An 18,905-nucleotide genomic window follows, 5' to 3' on the forward strand; every position below is an offset into this window, starting at 1 on the left:
TCTTCTAAATCCCTAGTGAGTAGAGGAGCCAGTAGCCTGCCTGAAGATTTGGATGGTCCAGTGGGAGGGGAAGGCTATGGAGGAAAGGCAGGCTCCAAGCCTGTCTTTTGTTTTGGTGAGTTCAGCAGCACCTTCCAGCCAAGACATACTTCACTAGAAGTAATAGAAATAATTCACTCCACCGCTATTGAATAGCTTTGCTTCACGTTTTCTTGAAACAGAAATTTGTAGAACCACAGGTCCTTGATTCATTTTGATTAGGAATTTGTTCTCAGACTCCAACAGTGGCAGAAGAGGCAGCTAAATATCTTTTGCTTTACTTACTATATATCTTTACGTAAATGTAGGTTAATTATTTTATTACAGGCTGAGTAAACCATGGCAGAAAAGGCAGGTAAACATCTTTTGCTTTATTTATACATAAATGTGAATTGGGATTCTTTTGCTGTAAAACCTCATCTTCACCTAAGTGTAGATTAATTATTTTATTACAGGCTGATTGTAAACAGTGCCTTTTAATCTGTGAAAGATGACATGAGTGGAGCCATATTAAAATAGAGCTGGAGCAGCCATTTCAGAGGAATTGCCTTGCATGTCTTGTTTTCTATATCTTCTGAACTGGACCAAACCGCCAACATTCCAAGAAGTCAGTAACGACAAGAATTTTTTGTTGGTAAGGACTGATGAAATTGGACTTTGCTTATGACCAAATCGCTAATCAATCTATGAAGTACAAACCTAGCCTTACATCATCTAGCACCAATAAACTCTTCTTTAGTACAAACTTACTTCATCCTCTCTTTTTCCCATAAAAACCCTGAGCCCCTCTCTTGTAATTGGGACACTATTTGGGTTTGTACCTGAATCTGTGCTCCCTGAATTGCAATTCTTTGATCCCGAAATAAATGCCTCTCTGCCTCTCATTTTGGCTCTTTATTTTTAGATCAACAGATTAATACTTGTTTTTTAGGTATGCAGTTTAGTAAATTGTTCAGATTTGTCGATGCAAATAATTCATAATCAATCTATAAATCAAAATTGGGGTGATTTATTATGATCCAATTTGAGGACTATAGCCGGGGAGTCCTTCCACCAAGGAAGGAAGCTCTCCGAAGGAGTGAGCTGTACAGAGTGGTTATATACCATCTTGGAACAAAGAGCATACATCACATATGACAGGAATATCTCTTTTATTACAGTCACGAGACGCTTTGCTAGCACAGCAGGTCAGAGGTCACAAGGTGAGTATAGCAGGTCAGTGGTCACTAGATGAGTTAATGTAGGTCAGTAATTAATCCTTAGTGTCAGGGAAGAAATGCTTAAAGAAGTGCTGATATGGGGGAGGAAACATCTCTATCTTAGAAGGCATCATTCTTGGCTTTGACACATTGTAAATGTTACAGCAGATGTACAATGCATCCTCAACAGGCCACATGAAGCCTTTCTCCCAAACAAGGTCAGGCCAAATTAGTTTTAAACCAAGTGGCTTCCTCAAATACTCCAATATATCCTATTGCTTTTCATTTACTCATCAGATTTATTACAGTGTTTAGTTTTGAAATGTAAACAAGATATTTTACATATAATTACTCACAAAACTTTTTTTTACTGTTGCTACCATAATTACAGTAGTTGTCTATTTATGGAAACGTCTATTTTAACATAAATTTAAGAATAAAAGTGAGTCAATTTAAAAAACGCATTAATTACACAATAACACAAGTGGTTGATATAACAAATCAGATATAACAAAACTAGACGGACGCTGGCGACTGAACCACACGCGTTTGGAATAAACGCCGCGGGCGGTAGGGCGCCCCGCGAAGAAAGCTACGGAAAGCGGGAAAGCCAAGGAGGAGGCTGGAAGGCGCTCCCCAAGGCCTGGCGGAGAGACGGCCCCGCCTCCCCGCGAGTGCGGCGCAGTGCGCAGGCGCGGCGGCGCGCCTCTGCGGGGCGCTGGGCCCTACTGCGCAGGCGCGGGCCTCGGCGTGGTCCCCATGGAGCTGGCGTAGTGGAGTAGCTGCCTTGGCTTGGCCGGCGCCGCGGGAGCGTCCGGGATGAGCGCGGCCGAGGCTGATCGCTGGGCGTGGCTGCTGGTGCTCAGCTTCGTGTTTGGGTGCAATGTCCTCAGGATTCTCCTCCCGTCCTTTTCCTCCTTCGTAAGTGCTGCCTGGCCTTCCAGGGGCCGGTGGGTCGCCGCTCAGTCCCCGGCGAGCCTGGCGTAGACAGAGGGGTCTCAAACTGGCCGCGTGATCGGCCCGCTGAAGCGTCTTGGTTGGGCCGTCCTGTGTTTAATATTTTTTTGAGCTAGTTGCTAGCGTCTAAAAGCTGCAAAGTCTTACCCCCAAATCTGTATTTCTGGATTCTCGGGGAGGGTAAAAAAAGAAATACGTGGCGACACTTGGTCATGTTTTCACGTGGCAGCAGCCCTCAGGCTGGGAGTTCTCGGTGTCCCTCTGCCAGCCGCCCTCACTTCGTTGTTCCCTGGACTCTGGAGTGGTCGAGCAGCCCTCGGCTGCTGGGGGACGGTGCCTGGTGCTGCACGGCGTGCAGTTTGCCGGAGGCCTCGTCTTCTTCGCACGCAGTGCCAGCTGTGCCAGCTCCGGGAGAGACGGATCTCTGTGTGCAGGAGTCCCCATTCTTGGGGTGATGGGCTGGGAGGCAGTGTGGACAGAGAATCTCGGTTCTGTGTGATGCTTCCTGTGTCCAAGGAAGCGACAGCCGCTGGGGAGCATTCTCTCTCTGCAGGGCGTTTGCCCGGACATAAGTATATTACCTCGTGTCCAGTTGTTATCGCTGCTGTGGGTGGTGAATGTCACCCCATCTTCCTTTACCTCCCAGAGGAGTCTGACTCAAGAGGGTCTAGTAGTTGCACTGTCATCCAGTTAGTGACTGTTGGGGTGGATCTCCTAGTTCTGCCCCTCTGCCTATTGGAGCATGCATAGGGGTTTGGTGGTGAATTTGATGGGTGTGTGTGTGTGTGTGTGCAAGAGAGAGCTGTGTCCGGGAGTCGGGCGCCCTCTGCCCACAGCGGGAGTGACGCGGTCTCTGACTCACACTTCAAAGATTGAGTGCACGTGTTATAGTATTATCTTGGGAAACTCAGTCCTCTCTGCTTTTCTCTCCTGATAGGAGTTGCTGGTGGTGGTGGTGGTGGGATATTTAAGATTAGGCAGAATTTTGACTTGTTTGTTTTATTCTACCAGTATTCATTGAGTCTAGGAGGAAGGACCTGGCCACCCACTTCTGAAAAAATTGGCCATGAAAACCTCATGAATAGCTTCAAGTGTTGTCTGATACAGCACCAGAAGGTGACAGGATGGAGCAAAAAGACCCGGCAGGGTTTTTCTCTGCTGGATACAGGGTTGCTAGGAATTGGAATCAACTCCACAGCAATAACACTCATGGAGTGTCTGTTTTCTGTAAAGCTCTATTTTAGGGCTTTCCTACTCCTGTTGTTCTGAGGCATGCTGACTGCCCTCTTAATTCCCATCCCCCGATTAGAATCTTTCCTGATGTCACTTAGTCTTTTTTTTTTGTGAGGAAGATTAGCCCTGAGCTAACATCCGATGCCAATCCTCCTCTTTTTTGCAGAGGAAGATTGGCCCTGGGCTAACATCTGTGCCCATCTTCCTCTACTTTATATGTGACGCCGCCACAGCATGGCTTGATAAGTGGTGCATCAGTGTGCGCCCGGGATCTGAACCTGCGAACCGCGGGCCACCATAACTTGATGTGCCAAGTCCTTAGCATTGGATAAAAGACCCTTGAAGAGCTGACCCTTGCCCATCTTTCTGTCTTCTTTTTAAAAATTGTAGTAAAATATACATAATATTTACCGTCTTAACCATTTTTAAGTGTACAGTTCAGTGGCATTAAGTACACGTTATTGTGCAGCTATCACCACCATCCATCTCCAGAACTTTTTCATCGTCCTAAACTGAAACTCTGTACCCATTAAAACAATAACTCCCCATTCCCCCTCTCCCTGGCACTCACCATTCTACTTTCTATCTTTATGAATTTGACTACTCTAGGTTTCTCATATAAGTGGAATCATACAATATTTGTCTTTTTATGTCTGGCTTATTTCACTCAGCATAATGTCTTTGGGGGTTCATCCCTATTGTAGTGTGTGTTAGGATTTCATTCCTTTTTAAGGCTGAATAATATTCCAGTGTATGTATATACCACATTTTGTTTATCCATTCATCCTTTGATGGACATTTGGGCTGTTTCCACCTTGTGACTGTTGTAAACAATGCTGCTAGAACATTGGTGTACAAATATCTGGTCAAGTCTCTTGTTTTCAGTTTTTTGGGGTAAATACCCAGAAGTAGAACTGCTGAATCATATGGTAAGTCTACATTTCATTTTTTTGAGAAACTGCCATATTATTTTCCACAGCGGCTGCACCATTTTACATTCTTACTAGCAAAGCACAACAGTTGCAATTTCTCCACATTCTCCAACACTTGTCATTTTATTTATAAAATTAGATAATAGCCATCCAGATAGGTGCAAAATGGTATCTCATGGTGGTTGTGATTTGCATTTTCCTAAAGATTAGTGATGTTGAACATCTTTTCATGTGCTTATTGGCCATCTCTGTATCTTCTTTGGAGAAATGTCTATTGCAGTCCTTTGCCCCTTTTTTAATTGGGCATCAGGAGCTGTCCCTTGGAGAAGGGCGCCCTCTGTAGGCCCACAGCGGGAGTGAGGGGCTGTTTGTTTTTTTGTTGAGTTAGGAGTTCTTTGTATATTCTAGATATCACCTCCTTATCAGATAGATGATTTGCAAATATTTTCTCCCTTTCTGTAGGTTGACTGTCCGTCTTTCTTGCAATATCATCTCCATTTTCCTATGTACCCCATCCCATTGCACCTCATGTTGGAGCCACACGCAACTAATCTCCTTTGCTCAAAGAGGCTGTGTTGGTTTTATATTCCTCTTTGAATTGTTCATAATTTCTCATTAGCTGAGGGGGAAGGAGGAGTGAGTGAGTGAGTGGGTATAAATAAGACCTGTCACCATCTCAGGCTGCTTCACCAAGCCCGTGCTCTGCAGCTAGTCCACTGTCAGAAGAGGTTATTGCTGCAGTCTAGACATGAATGAGGCTTGCGCCCTATAAGGCTGGCTGTTCATCATTTGGATGAAGGAGGCCTGGGTTTGTCCTTGGACTTGTGTCACATCCTGTGCTGCTTCCTACAGGCTGTGTAGCCTCTCTAACCTCAAACCAGTTAGCTTTCTTAAACCTTAAAGCTTTCCACTTGATTGTACATAACATTGTTTGTCGAGGTTGTTAGCCAGGTTCAAAAGGATAACATAATTATTTTAGCAGAATGCAGCCCACATTGTTAGTGTTCAAAACAAGGCAAGTAATGAGATCTGCCCTGCCTGGTCCCTGGGTTTGGGGTGCGAGTCAATGAAAAGCTGTAAGGAACACAATGGTCCTGTGTAGGATAAAATGCTGTTCCTTCACAACCATTAAAGCCTGCCCTATCACAGGCCCTGAGTTGAAGACACAAGTGGGAAAGACTCTCCACGAGAAACAGAAAGCTTGATTGGGAATGGGCCATGCCCCCACACTTCAGATTATAACTTTCCCTACAGGGTTTATGATGCTTCCTCCGTCCAGCCAGAAGCAAGGGAGGGGTGCACCATCCCATTAGGCAGGCCGCTGGTCCTCTGGCCTGAGGCCCTTGAAGAAGTCTCTGAAGTAGCAGAAGTCCTCGGCCCAGCAAAGCCTTGCAAGGTCCTGGGAAGAGATCTCAGCTGAATACTGGGTTGTGGTGGGTGCCTGGATAAGGACACCCCAGTCCCTGCTGCTGACTTGGTCGGAATTTTCCTGAGAGTTCGTTCTTTCTTCCCTTCAAGCTGGTCACAGGACGCACGGATGAAAGAACCTAGTTCATTCAGTACACGACCCAGGACTTTCTTCTGCCAAAGCCGGAGGAGGAGGGGGATGAGCAAGCCCCTCAGGGAACGCCCGCTCTGCGCGGGGTGTACGCAGGCGCACTGCGCAGGCGCCCCAGGACAGGCGCGGCGGAGGGCGGGGTGAGGGTCCCGGCGAGCCGCGCCTACTGCGCAGGCGCCAGCGGCACCGCTCTCGCAGACCTCCGCTTTGCAGACCCTGGGGGAGGGCAGGCTGCAGGCTGCCCTGCGGGGCTTGGTTTGTGGGGCTGACCGGCATTTTCATAGTGGACGATTTCGAAATTATCTTAATTTTCTGCTCTAAAAAGTGGCCCTCTCCCTTTCCTCTAGGGGCCCGGGCCACTGAGCCGAGGTGTGGACGCTGCAGGACCTGCCACTGTGGGCGTCTTCCTGAGCCCCTCCCTCTTTCCAGGGAACGCTGTCGCCTAGTGATTTCCTGCTCTGGACCAGGCATAGAATGGCCCCCAAGTATTAGTTTAGGGGGTGACAGGGGGCGATGGGGCTTCAGTGCGCGCGTGCAGGTGAGGCCTTGCGGATGGGGCTGTGCACGTGCGGGGGCCAGTGCCACGAGGAGGGGTCCCCACTGGGCGGCCCGGGCCTGAACCTGGCATGTGGGGCTTTTCTGGGACCGCAGCTTCGCAGGGGCCTTGGTCCTGTCCTGGGGTGAGGTCCGTCCCTGGCGTTAGGGACCCACCCGAACGAGCGGCCGAGCCATCACTCCTGGGGTGCTCGCTGTGTTCCAGGAGCACGGGCTGTAAACGTCATCAGGCATTGATTTTCAGATGAGTCTGGTCCGGAGAGGTGCCAGCCCCTGAGTGGCGGAGTGGGGAGTTGAATCTCCCCAGTGTGACCCCAAGGTCAAGCCCTGGCATTTTGTCTGTTGGCAAAGGCGTGTCGGAGTTGGACAGAATCCGAGGGTGACTGCTGGGAGGACACTGAGCTCACACAGGCCGGCGGCCAGCGTCTGGAGACACGGTGACAAGAAGGATCGCTTCTGTCCCTGTGTTCTCCCACTGTCCCAGTCATCGTGATAAGATTTTTTAAAAACTCATTTTCTGCCTCAGAATTCTTTGTGGACCCATCTTCTGGACCTTGAATAGCTGTACTCAGCACAGCTTATCTGTTTCTATCAGGTGGAAGGTTTAAAGTCGTGGAAGGTAATTTTGAGTCCATAAAGACTTGAGAGATTTATTTTGGTTTTGAAAATTAATATTTGAATTACTATATTTAAATTCAGTCTCATTAAATCTCACAATTCAGTTTATACTTCTAGCACATTTTAACGCTTAAGAAGGAGATTTTGGATTAGTGTTGGTACCTATTTGCAAACTTAAACACTTCCAAACATTTTTAGTGTGCTTATAGATGTGATATATATTCTTTTTTGGGGAGCACTACAGTTGTCTGATTTAACCACAGTACTCCTCAGTTCCCTCACCCACCTTCCACTCCTGAGTAATCAATTTTGGCCTTTTCAGTTTTTAATTGTTTTTGTATATTCTCTATGAAGCTAAATAATGTGCTTGCACTTCCGTTTCTTTTTAAAATCTAGTTTTAAAAGTCAGGTTTATTGAAGTGTAATTTGCATTCAGTGAAATTCACTCCTTCCAGGTGGGCGGTTTGGTGAGTTTTGGCACACTTATTCAGTATGGTAACCACCAGCACCGTCAAGATAAAGGACATTTCTATCACCTCAAAGGTCCCGTCCCCCACCGTGCACCTGTTTCTTGATGTACCGAGTTTAAGCAGCACCTATAGACTCCTTGCTCCTGAAAGACGCTTCTGTAATTAAGAGAATTTGGCCCATCCCTATTTTCTTCTCCGGCGTGGGTCAGGCTGGAGCATACGTCCTTTAGTTAGAGTGTTGGGTAGAGGTCAGGGCATAGGGGACGAAGACGGAACTGGGTTTGAGGACCCCCTGCCCGGGCTCAAGGCCTGCAGGACGCTGCGCAGTGGCAAACGCACTGCACTACTGCGCAGGCGCCTTCGGGAGACCAGCCAGCCCCGACCCCACGCTAACGGCCTCCTTGCGCAGGCGCCAGAGGGGGGCCTCCGCAGGCATCCCGGGAACCTGCGCACGCGCCCCTGGGACCCCCAAGACGGGGGGGCTTCCGGCCCGAACTGGAGTCGCCGTCCGGTGCGCCGGACAGAGCGGTCCGGGAGCTGGAGGGACAAACTTGTTTACTGTGCCCTTGCTACGGGTCAGTACACGTCAACACGTTATCCCCTTTCATCTTTTTCGATTTACATTTAAAATTTCGCCACAAACGCAAACGCGTAGAGAAGTTATGCATACAGTACAAAGAAGTGGTTTTGTTTCCTGAGCCATTAAAGTAAGTTGTCACCCTGAGCCCCTCACTCCCCGATACCTGAGTGTGTAAGCGGTGGCTTCGGCCACAACGCAGCCGTCACGTGGTATCCCTCCTCTCCGGTTCAGGGGGTTTCCCTCGTCCAGCGATGGCCTTGGTAGCAAAGGGCCCCGTCAGCACTGCATTGCACATGTTGCCATGTCTCTTCAGTCTGGAAGGATTCTCGGTCTTTCCTTGACTTGCTTGGCTGGCATTTCTGAATATGGCAGGGCAGTGATTCTGCAGAGTGGCCCCCTGTGGACCTCTTTGTCCGGTGTTTGGCGCGATGTCACAGAAGGGATGCTGCGTTCTCACTGCGTCTCATCGGGCCATGGGCGTCAATTTGGGGATGTTCACTCCTCAATCGGGGCCGGTCCCTGGAGGCGCCTCCCGAGGCCGCCCGTGGACCTCGCAGTCCGGGGACCCAGGACCGTCCTGGCCCGTCGCCGGGCGCCGCCTGGCGGCCACTGCGGTCTCGTCCCTGTGCTCCCGGCAGCGGGCGGGAGTCCGGGCAGGTGTGTGTGTAGCGAGGGAGAGTTGGGGGGTGCAGCACACGTGGGTCCCGTCTGCAGGCTTCCTGGAGGGCGCCTGGGCCGCCCCAGTTCCCTGTGGGGTCTGGCTGTCGGAGGCGCCTCTTTACAAACGTTTACGTTTATATTTCTGTCTTTGTGCCTGGGGAAAACCGCTAGTTCACAGCCATATCTCCAATTCTAATCCAACACTACAGGACTCATTCTAGTGTCCCCCCACTCCGTATTTCTCACTTCCTTTTCTATAATTTTATTTATTTATTTATTTATTTCCCAAAGCCCCAGTAGATAGTTGTATGTCATAGCTGCATATCCTTCTAGTTGCTGTATGTGGGACGCAGCCTCAGCATGGCCGGAGAAGTGGTGCATCGGTGCTCGCCCGGGATCGGAACCCGGGCCGCCAGCAGCGGAGGGCGTGCACTTAACTGCTAAGCCACAGGGCCGGCCCACACTCCCTTTTCTGACAGTGAGAAAACTGGCTCCCACTGTCTTCAATATGTTTACTTTATTTGGTCAGTCCTTTATAACTAACAACCTGTCTCCTCCACTGCCCCTTCCCCAGTGTGGTTCCCTGCCCCACTGCCCTACTTGGGCTCTGACACCTGTTTGGCTGGGTGCCTTCCTTTTGTCATGTATGCCCCCCTCACCCTGCTCCGGGTCTGACTCCCACGCAGGCTGCCCTTTCTTGGAGACCTCCATATCACTGTGCTTGGCTCTGACCCCCTTACCAGGGTGCCCTTCTGTGGGAATGCCCTCCTCCCTGTTCTTGGGCTCTGAGTTCCGGCACTGGGCCACCACCTCATCACTGGAATCCTGCACCCCCACCTTGCTCTGTCCACCTAATTCACGACTGAATTCTTTTTTTTTTTTTTAAAGATTTTATTTATTTATTTTTTCCCCCTAAAGCCCTAGTAGATAGTTGTATGTCATAGCTGCACATCCTTCTAGTTGCTGTATGTGGGATGCAGCCTCAGCATGGCTGGAGAAGCAGTATGTTGGTTCGTACCCGGGATCCGAACCCGGGCTGCCAGCAGCGGAGCGCGCACACTTAACCACTAAGCCACGGGGCCGGCCCTACGACTGAATTCTAAAGGAAGGAAGAGAATGTGTGGTCCTTGTCACCTGAATGACAGCTCTGGAGATGGAATCAGTTTTCATTTTAAAATTGCAATTTTACAGTTATAGTGAAAGACATACTTTGTACCATAGTAATCCATGGGCATGTCTGCAAAAGGAAAAATATTATATGAATGGCAATTCAAATTGGAGGGAGTTTTTGTTTTTGTGGTGGTCGTAGGGAGCAGGACCAGGCAGCAGAGGCTGGCTGTGTAGGGAAGGATGGCTTGCCCAGTGGACAAAGTGAGCAGATAGGATGGTGGAGGAGGTGGGGGAGAATGTGTACCCCACGTGGAAAGGCACTGATCCCGGCTGTCCACTCCACCAGATGTCCAGGGTGCTGCAGAAGGATGCAGAGCAGGAGTCGCAGATGAGAGCAGAGATCCAGGACATGAAGCAAGAGCTCTCCACTGTCAACATGATGGACGAGTTCGCCAGATACGCCAGACTGGAGAGAAAGATCAACAAGATGACGGATAAGCTCAAAACTCATGGTACTGTTTTCAGTTGTAGTGTGGAAAGCTTCCTAAGAGCTGATTAATAGAGAAATCTTTATATAAAGATTCATAGAATATATGCTTTGATTCTTGGATGTTTTAGATGTTGATATAAACTTTTAAGTTGTCTAGAAGAAACCCAATAATAATTATTACTTTCTTATTTGCTGGTGAACCTTTTCATTCTAAACACAGAAACATCCAGGATCCTCTTCGATTTTCTTCAGAGCCAACTTGTTACTATAGCTTGTCATTTTTCAAATTCAACACTTTTCTGAGAGAAGCCTAGAAAAAAATCTCCTAGTGGATTCCCAGGGGCTTTTGTGAACACTCTCTAGAAAACGCCCAGCAGTGTCTGTATCCGAGGTAGACTGCAGGGTGGGGATCAGGCTTATTTATCTGTACGTTTGCCACTGTGCCTGACAGTCTCCTGTGATGAAGAGCATTTTCTCAGGGCCGCCTGTGCGCTGCGAGTGAGCACAGTGAGAGAGCTGTCTCACGGCTGGTCAAACAGACAGAGGGGCCTGCCCAGCCCGAGACAAACTAGACTCCCACTTCCGGATTAGGGTACTGTGTAGACTGCGAAGTCAGGGAAGGAAGTTTAGTCCTGTTGGTAAGTGCATTGTAAAAAGAATCTGTGATTTAGATGAATAGTTTCAAGGGTTTTCAAAGTGCAAGTGTCAAATCTCACAATCTGTGTGTGTCTCTATTTTAAATAATGGCATAGAGGGTGATTTTTAAAAACGTCTAGTTTATATTTTCTAAGTATGTTGAGCAAATGTTACATACATAATTAGAAAATATTTTCTGGGAGGAAATAGCATTTCTGTGTACTTGAGTATTTTCTTCATTTTTCAGGACTGATATAATTATTTCACCCTGTTTTTCCTTTCAGTGAAAGCACGGACAGCTCAACTGGCCAAGATAAAATGGGTTATAAGTGTTGCTTTCTACATATTGCAAGTAAGTGTCCTATTGTGTCACCTGGGGTCACTCAAGTTGATAATGGACTCTCTTCCAGGACCGTGTGGCCTCCAGAAGCCAGGTCTGGGAATTCAGGCTTTTCCACTTTCAGCTGCTGTGCTGTGTCGTCCTGCCAGCATGTGACTCTGAGCACTCTAGATTTATAAATTAGACTAAAAGAAAGCCTTTCTCTTGACTACAGTTGTTAAATATTGGGATTTTTTAGCGATGAATATTGAAGTGAGTTCTTTCATACTGCCTTTGTTCCAGGGCAATTTTGGGAGCCTAGGGGGCTCAGGTGAGAGAAGCTTAGTTCAACATTGTATTTTCTAAGATAGTCGGTAATTCTGGCCATTGCTCGTTCCGTGGTGTGCAGACGTGTCTGTCTACTCTCAGGTAGGAGACCCATTATTCTCATTTGGCCCATACCACTGATTCCCAACTTTCTTTTTTTTTTTTTTGTGAGGAAGATCAGCTCTGAGCTAACATCCATGCCAATCTTCCTCTTTTTGCTGAGGAAGACTGGCCCTGGGCTAACATCCGTGCCCATCATCCTCCACTTTATGTGGGACGCCGCCACAGCATGGCCTGACAAGCGGTACGTCAGTGCGCGCCCGGGATCCGAACTCTGGGCCGCCAGCAGCAGATCGCCCGCACTTAACCGCTACGCCACGGGGCCGGCCCCTTCACTTTCTTGTCTGGGAGGTTGTTACTTGTTTCTTTCCCGGTGGAATTACTGGTCTTGACCCTGAGGTGGTGGATATGCTGCGTACACACTTCAGTGGCTGCTTTAAATGATCTCTGAGTTTTAGTACTGTGTCTGAGCTTTCCTGGGGTAAAGGATTTGAGCCAACCCCCAAAGCCCTGGTTGTTCGGGTATATTTAAGTGCACTGATCCTGAGGCCCTGTCACTCTGATCCGAGGTAGGTTTCACAGGGACAGGAATGAAGCTGGATGCTCTCTTTTAGGTCTGCTCATTCGAGTGGCATGTTCAAGGCCACAAAGGGGACAGAAGACAACTGAAAGAGTGCTGTGGGGAAGGAGAAAAGAGAAAGCATTGCTCCTCCGCCCACCACTTCAGCTTGCAGAGGGCTCACCCCTGGATGCGGATGCCAGTGCTCCTGTGTGGATGCGAGAATTAACTAGTTTTTCAAGGATCTTAGAGGCATACAGTTGCTTTTGTCACTAATAAGGTGTTTTTGGCATAGTCTGGCTACTTAAAGGAGATACTCAATGAGAAAAGAACACTTGTGTTATGGGAGACCTTGGTTAATTTATCCATTAATTTAATAGTGTGTATGTGTTATTGGTGACTGGATTGATAGGGCTTGAGGTCATCGATTTGGAGAGTTTCTCTGGTTTGTTGTCACGTTTCCCCCTCTTTCTGTGGTGGTTGGTTGTGTGACTGGCAGGTTGTTTCCATTCACCGGTAGTGTCTTTCTTTGCAGGCTGCCCTGATGGTGTCGCTCATCTGGAAGTATTACTCTGTCCCTGTGGCCGTGGTGCCGAGCAAATGGATAACTCCACTAGACCGCCTTGTCGCATTTCCTACTAAAGTAGCAGGTAAGAGTTTTCTGGAAAACATAGTGGAAGAGTGTGGATGGGCTTATGTAGAGGTATGTGGTGGAAGATGAAGTCATCCTGATGTCCTCCTCGTGGTGCATGTCACTAGTGCTCCCAGCCCCGCACAGGCTCGCAGTGAAGAAACTGAGGCCTAGATCAGTGACTTCACCTGTCCAGTGTCACCAGAATACTAACAAGCAGAGCTAGAATTTAACCCACATCTGTTTCCGGAATCCAAGCCCAGTATGTGGAGTCTGAGTACTCTTTTCAATTCTTATTATGCTCGGCCTCTCTGCAGCACTTACTGCTATCGGCCATTCTTTTTTTTGAAAGATAATTTCTTTTGGATGTTAACCGTGTAGTACATGTCATTGTAGAATGATTAGAAATGTAAGCACAATTTTTAAAAAATCTCATTAGCTATGGATAACCCCTGTTAACATTGGGGTATATTTTTTCCAGTCTTTTTTTCTATATATTCCTATATAGTTAAGGTCATCTGGCACATAAAATATTTTACCCCTTTTTACTTTATATTGTAAGCCTTTTCCTATATGAATAAACATTTTTATTAAGGAATTTTGAATAGCTGTTGGATGTGTCATAATTTACTAATTTCCCTGTTAAAGGATATATATTTAGGACCTAATTTTTTGCTATCAAGAATAATACTGCAGCACACATCCTTGTCAGCCAGTCTTTGGTTGTGATTTGTGATGGTGCTGGAGGTGAATTACTAAGTCAAAAGGAATGACTGCGTCAAGGATTTCCAATTTAGCCACTCCCCCTTCCCCACCCACTCCACCCCTTATCCCGACACAGCGTGAGGGCACTGCTGGTGGGTTCTCAGTGTTGCCCAGCAGAGGAGCAAGAGCCACCCTTCCAGGCATCCAGCGGGCTCTTGCAGCCTGTCTTCCTGTCTCAGTTATCAGTGGGGAAGAAAGCTGTGGGTGGTAGACATTGCTTCATTGATAATGCTTGTTTGAGAGGGGAGAAACAGATAGTCTCACAGGGTGGTCTTACAGTCTACTGATAACATAAATAAATAATGCACATCTCTCTGGCAGGAACAGAAATTCAAATCAGGGCCCATTCTGAGTAATTCCTTCTTAGTAAAGGCAGTCCTGTGACTCAATAGAAAGTCTGATGAATTTGAACCCACGAAACACAAACTCAGTCTTTCTTAGCCCAGCACTGCTCAATAAGAATGGAAATGCAAGTTAAAGGTAGCAGGGGCAGGCACTGGGGGCAGACTTCTTGGCGTGCTCGCTTAGGTTGAATTTCTTTATTTTTAGGTGGTGTTGGAATTACCTGTTGGATTTTAGTCTGTAACAAAGTTGTGGCTATTGTGCTTCACCCTTTCAGCTGAAAAAGAAGATGACAAGTATGATGCTTTTAAGAACGGATTTTCACGTAGCAGGTTAAAAATCTGATTTATACTGTTTTATTTTAAGAAACAAAAGCGCACAGGTTAGTTTTTTTGTTGAACATGTTTTGTTCTTGGACTTGATGTAAGATTCTTCTAAGAATCACAATTTTATACACTTGTCATTGAGCCAGAAAGGTCAGGCTGTCTTGTGTGTGTATGGGCCAGCAGAGTGCCAGATTTATTATAAGAAACGTGTGACATTATGGGCGTCTACACGTTGTTACGATTTGCACTCTTGGCATATTTTAAAGGTCACATTGACAACTAGAAAGTCAAAATATTCTCATAATTTAAGTACTTTAAAGACTTTGTGCTATTTTTAATCCAGATTGGAAAACTACTTAATACCACTACTAGAATTTGAAACTTTGTTTTTTAATATCATGCAGTACTACTAAAAGCATAACACTAATTGAAGTTGTACTTTTTTCTTTCTCTGTTTAAAGTGTCATTTGTTGGGCAAGCCTTTGTGTAGTATTAGCTACTTATTTGAAGCCATTAATTTTTCATGACTTTGGTTTGTAAATGTATTCATGAGACCATAATGCATTGTTTTGTGCTTGAATTGTGTGATTTGTATTTAAATCATTTCATATGAAGTGTATTTTATAAGCATTTAATATTTATGTTCTGTAGAATGGAACAAAGTTAAAAAACAAATTAGGGAGTCTGATTAAATTAATTTGAATGGATACATGTTTGGCCCATAAAGTATAATCCTGCTAAATATTTTTTTAAAACACTTTTTTCTAATTAAATTTTTTGCAAGTGCTTGTGTGTCTTCCTTCCTTATAGCTACTTATTGGCTATGACCAATCTGTAACTGTGACAAGTGGCAGAGGGCTTTAACCGTTAACTAAGTGAGCCACAGCACTTTAAAGCTACATTCCATGACTAGTTTTTAAAAGATCATATTGGTATTCTTGTGTTCCCTAAGGATCTAACAAGTAGCTCATTGTGATTTCTGCTCCTTGTCCTGTGAAAGGACGAAGTGCTGTGCGACTGTAGTGTATCGTCACCAGAGTCTCATCACTCAGACTTACCTGGCACCAAGTTAACTTAGCTTGAGAAAGGATGCAGAACAGGGAACACAGCTGTATTTATAGCAAACAGCATCATGGAGGACTTGGACACCAGCTTCCAATGTCTCAGTCACACCCAGGGTATGTTTTGGCCACAAAGGATGAGAAACCAACTTGAGGAGGAGATGTAGCAGCACAAGGGAGCTGCGGGGGCTGGGGTCCCTCAGAGGCCGCATGCATGGCGCCCATTTCTCGTGAGCTGCAGGCATACATGGCGGGTTAGACAGTCAGCGGTCGGGCGGCCAGGTATGGCATGCCCAGGGACATCCTTGGATCACTAACCAGTGTAACGTCTCCCCAACGAGACTCTTCCTTATCTCCTAAGGATAGATTCTTTCAGTTAATACTGCAAGGATCTTGACAAATCTCCCTGAGGCTAGAGGAAAAGACTTACGGGTCACAGCAGTTCATTCTTTCCACATACATTAATAGTTTGTGAAGATTAAATAGGGGAAATTTAAATGTCTGTCGTGTTTCGCATCATTGTGGTTTTTTAAAACAGTATTTGTTTTTAAATCGATAATAAACATGGTACAGGCATACCTCGAACATATTGTGTATTTGGTTCTAGACCACTACAATAAAGTGAATATCGCAATAAAGTGAGTCACACAAATTTTTTGGTTTCCTCGTGCATATAAAAGTTATGTCTACACTATACTATAGTCTAGTATATAAGTAATACTTGTATATACTATTAAGTGTGCAATAGCATTATGTCTAAAAAAACAATGTGTGTTACCTTAATTAAAAAATACTTTATTGCTAAAAAATGCTAACCATCATCTGAGCCTTCAGTGAGTCATAACCTTTTTGCTGGTGGAGGGTCTTGCCTCAGTGTTGATGGCTGCTGACTGATCAGGGTGGTGGGTGCTGAAGGTTGGGGAGTTGTGGCAATTTCTTAAAATAAGCCAACAATGAAGTTTGTGGCATTGATTGACTCTCCTTTCACGAATGATTTCTCTGTAGCATGTGATGCTGTTTGATGGCATTTTCTGTACAGTAGAACTTCTTTCAAAATTGGAGTTAATTCTCTCAAACCCTGCTGCTGCTTTATCAACTAAGGTTATGTAATATTCTAAATCCTTTGTTGTCATTTCAACAATCTTCACAGCATCTTCAGCAGGAGTAGATTCCATCTCAAGAAACCACTTTCTTTGCTCATCCATAAGAAGCAACTCCTTGTGTGTTCAAGTTTTATCATGAGATTGCAGCAATTCAGTCCCATCTTCAGACTCCACTTCTAATTCTAGTTCTCTTGCTATTTCTACCACATCTGCAGTTACTTCCTCCACTGAAGTCTTGACCCCTCCAAGTCATCCATGAGGGTTGGAATCAACTTCTTCCAAACTCCTGTTAATGTTGATATTTTGACCTCTTGCCAGAATCACGAGTGTTTTTAATGGCATCCCCCTAGAATGGTGAATCCTTTCCAGAGGGTTTTCAATTAACTTTGCCCAGCTCCATCAGAGGAATCACTATCAATGGCAGCTCTAGCCTTATGAAATGTATTTCTTAGATAAGACCTGAAAGTCGAAATGGCTCTGTGATCCATGGGCTACAGAATGGATGTTGTGTTAGCAGGCATGAAAACAACATTAGTCTCGTTGTACATCTCCATCAGAATTCTTGGGTGACCAGGTGCATTGTCAATGAGCAGTAGTGTTTTGAAAGGGATTTTTTTTTCTGAGCAGTAGGTCTCAACAGTGGGCTTAAAATATTCAGTGAACCATGTTGTAAGCAGATGTGCTGTCATTCAGGCTTTGTTGTTCCATTTATAGAGCACAGGCAGAGTAGATTTAGCATAATTATTAAGGGCCCTAGGATTGTCACAGTGATAAATGAGTAATGGCTTTGATTTAAAGTCACCAGCTGCAGTAGCCCCTAACAAGAGAGTCAGCCTGTCCTGTGAAGCTTTGAAGCCGGACATTGGCTTCTCCTCTCTAGCTATGGAAGTCCTAGATGGCATCTTCTTCCAATATAAGGCTGTTTCATTTACATTGAAAATCTGTTGTTTAGTGTAGCCACCTTCATTAATTATCTTAGCTAGATCATCCGGCTGCAGCTTCTACATCAGCACTTGCCTCTTCCCCTTGCACTTTGATGTTATGGAGATGGCTTCTTTCCTTAAACCTCATTAACTAACCTCTCCTAGCTTCAAACTTTTCTTCTGCAGCTTCCTCACCTCTCTCAGCCTTCACAGAATTGAAGAGTTAGGGCCTTGCTCTGGATTAGGCTTTGACTTAAGGGAATATTGAGGCTGGTTTGATCTTCTATCCAGACCGCTAAAACTTTCTCCATATCAGCAATAAGGCTGTTTCACTTTCTTATCATTCATGTGTTCACTGGAGTAGCACTTTTAATTTCCTTCAAGATCTTTACCTTTACATTCACAACTTGGCTAACTGGCCCAAGAGGCCTAGCTTTTGGCCTGTTACAGCTTTTGACTTGCTTTCCTCACTAAGATTAATCATTTCTAGCTTTTGATTTAAAATAAGAGACATATGACTATTCCTTTCACTTGAACACTTAGAGGACACTGTAGGGTTATTAATTGGCCTAATTTCAAGATTGCTGTGTCTCAGGGAATAGGAAGGCCTGAGGAGAGGGAGAGAGATGGGGGAATGGCTGGTTAGTGGAGCAGACAGAACACATTTATCAATTTAAGTTTGCCTTAGATGGGCGCAGTTTATGGCATCCCAAGACAATTACAATAGTAACATCAAAGATCATGATCACAGATCACTATAACAAATACAGTAATGAAAAAGTTTGAAATATTGTGAGAATTATCAAAATGTGACACAGTGACACATGAGCAAATGCTGTTGGGAAAATGGTGCTGATAGACTTGCTCGACAAGGGTTGCCACAAACCTTGAATTTGTAAAAAACAGTATCTGCGAAGCACGATAAAGCAAAGCGCAATAAAACAAGGTAATCATGTACTGAATTCAAAACATCCAGGGCTCCAATGAAAAGTATATCTTCTGACCCTCTACTGTCGTGTCACCCAATTTTCCAAAGTCTTCCATTGTTACCAGTTCCTTATGATTCTTCCAATAATATTCCATACATTTATGAATATTGATATGTGTGCTTTTAAGAGAAAATTTTTTACATTATAAAATACCAAAAAAAAAAAACGCTGTTTGTTGTTGTTTTTATTTTTATTTTTTTAAAGATTTTATTTATTTTTTTCTCCCCAAAGCCCCAGTAGATTGTTGCATGTCATAGCTGCACATCCTTCTAGTTGCTGTATGTGGGACACAGCCTCAGCATGGCCGGAGAAGCGGTGTGTTGGTGCGCGCCCGGGATCCGAACCCGGGCCGCCAGCAGCAGAGCGCGCGCACCTAACCGCTAAGCCATGGGGCTGGCCCTGTTGTTGTTGTTTTTAAATCCTACTTGGAAAGTACAGAAAAGAAGCAAGGAAGCGAAGTCTC

General features: G+C 45.6%; 1 protein-coding gene across 2 annotated transcripts; it reads left to right on the top strand.

Annotated features, from left to right (window-relative positions):
• Positions 1-1,994: 1,994 nt before the first annotated feature.
• On the top strand, positions 1,995-15,152 carry GET1 (guided entry of tail-anchored proteins factor 1). 2 transcript variants are annotated; one of them, XM_058523122.1, is made up of 5 exons: positions 1,995-2,159; positions 10,258-10,423; positions 11,322-11,389; positions 12,838-12,952; positions 14,318-15,152. In XM_058523122.1, the coding sequence occupies exons 1-5, from the start codon at positions 2,058-2,060 to the stop codon at positions 14,383-14,385; spliced, it is 519 nt and encodes a 172-aa protein (XP_058379105.1). In that variant the 5' UTR covers positions 1,995-2,057; the 3' UTR covers positions 14,386-15,152. The 2 variants fall into 2 exon arrangements, with proteins under 2 accessions (XP_058379105.1, XP_058379104.1); XM_058523121.1 differs by having other exon boundaries at positions 1,996-2,159; positions 14,248-14,400.
• Positions 15,153-18,905: the final 3,753 nt, after the last annotated feature.

Source organism: Diceros bicornis, chromosome 27 (genome assembly GCF_020826845.1).
Source record: "Diceros bicornis minor isolate mBicDic1 chromosome 27, mDicBic1.mat.cur, whole genome shotgun sequence".
NCBI classification, from domain to species: Eukaryota; Metazoa; Chordata; class Mammalia; order Perissodactyla; family Rhinocerotidae; genus Diceros; species Diceros bicornis.

What these genes read in the sequence shown, in the direction of transcription:
- GET1 (XM_058523121.1), top strand. Translation starts at nt 2,058, where the DNA reads ATGAGCGCGGCCGAGGCTGATCGCTGGGCGTGGCTGCTGGTGCTCAGC. An exon ending in TTGCTTTCTACATATTGCAA is followed by an intron (nt 11,390 to 12,837) that starts GTAAGTGTCCTA and finishes CTTTCTTTGCAG; the next exon opens with GCTGCCCTGATGGTGTCGCT. An exon ending in ATTTCCTACTAAAGTAGCAG is followed by an intron (nt 12,953 to 14,247) that starts GTAAGAGTTTTC and finishes CTTTATTTTTAG; the next exon opens with GTGGTGTTGGAATTACCTGT.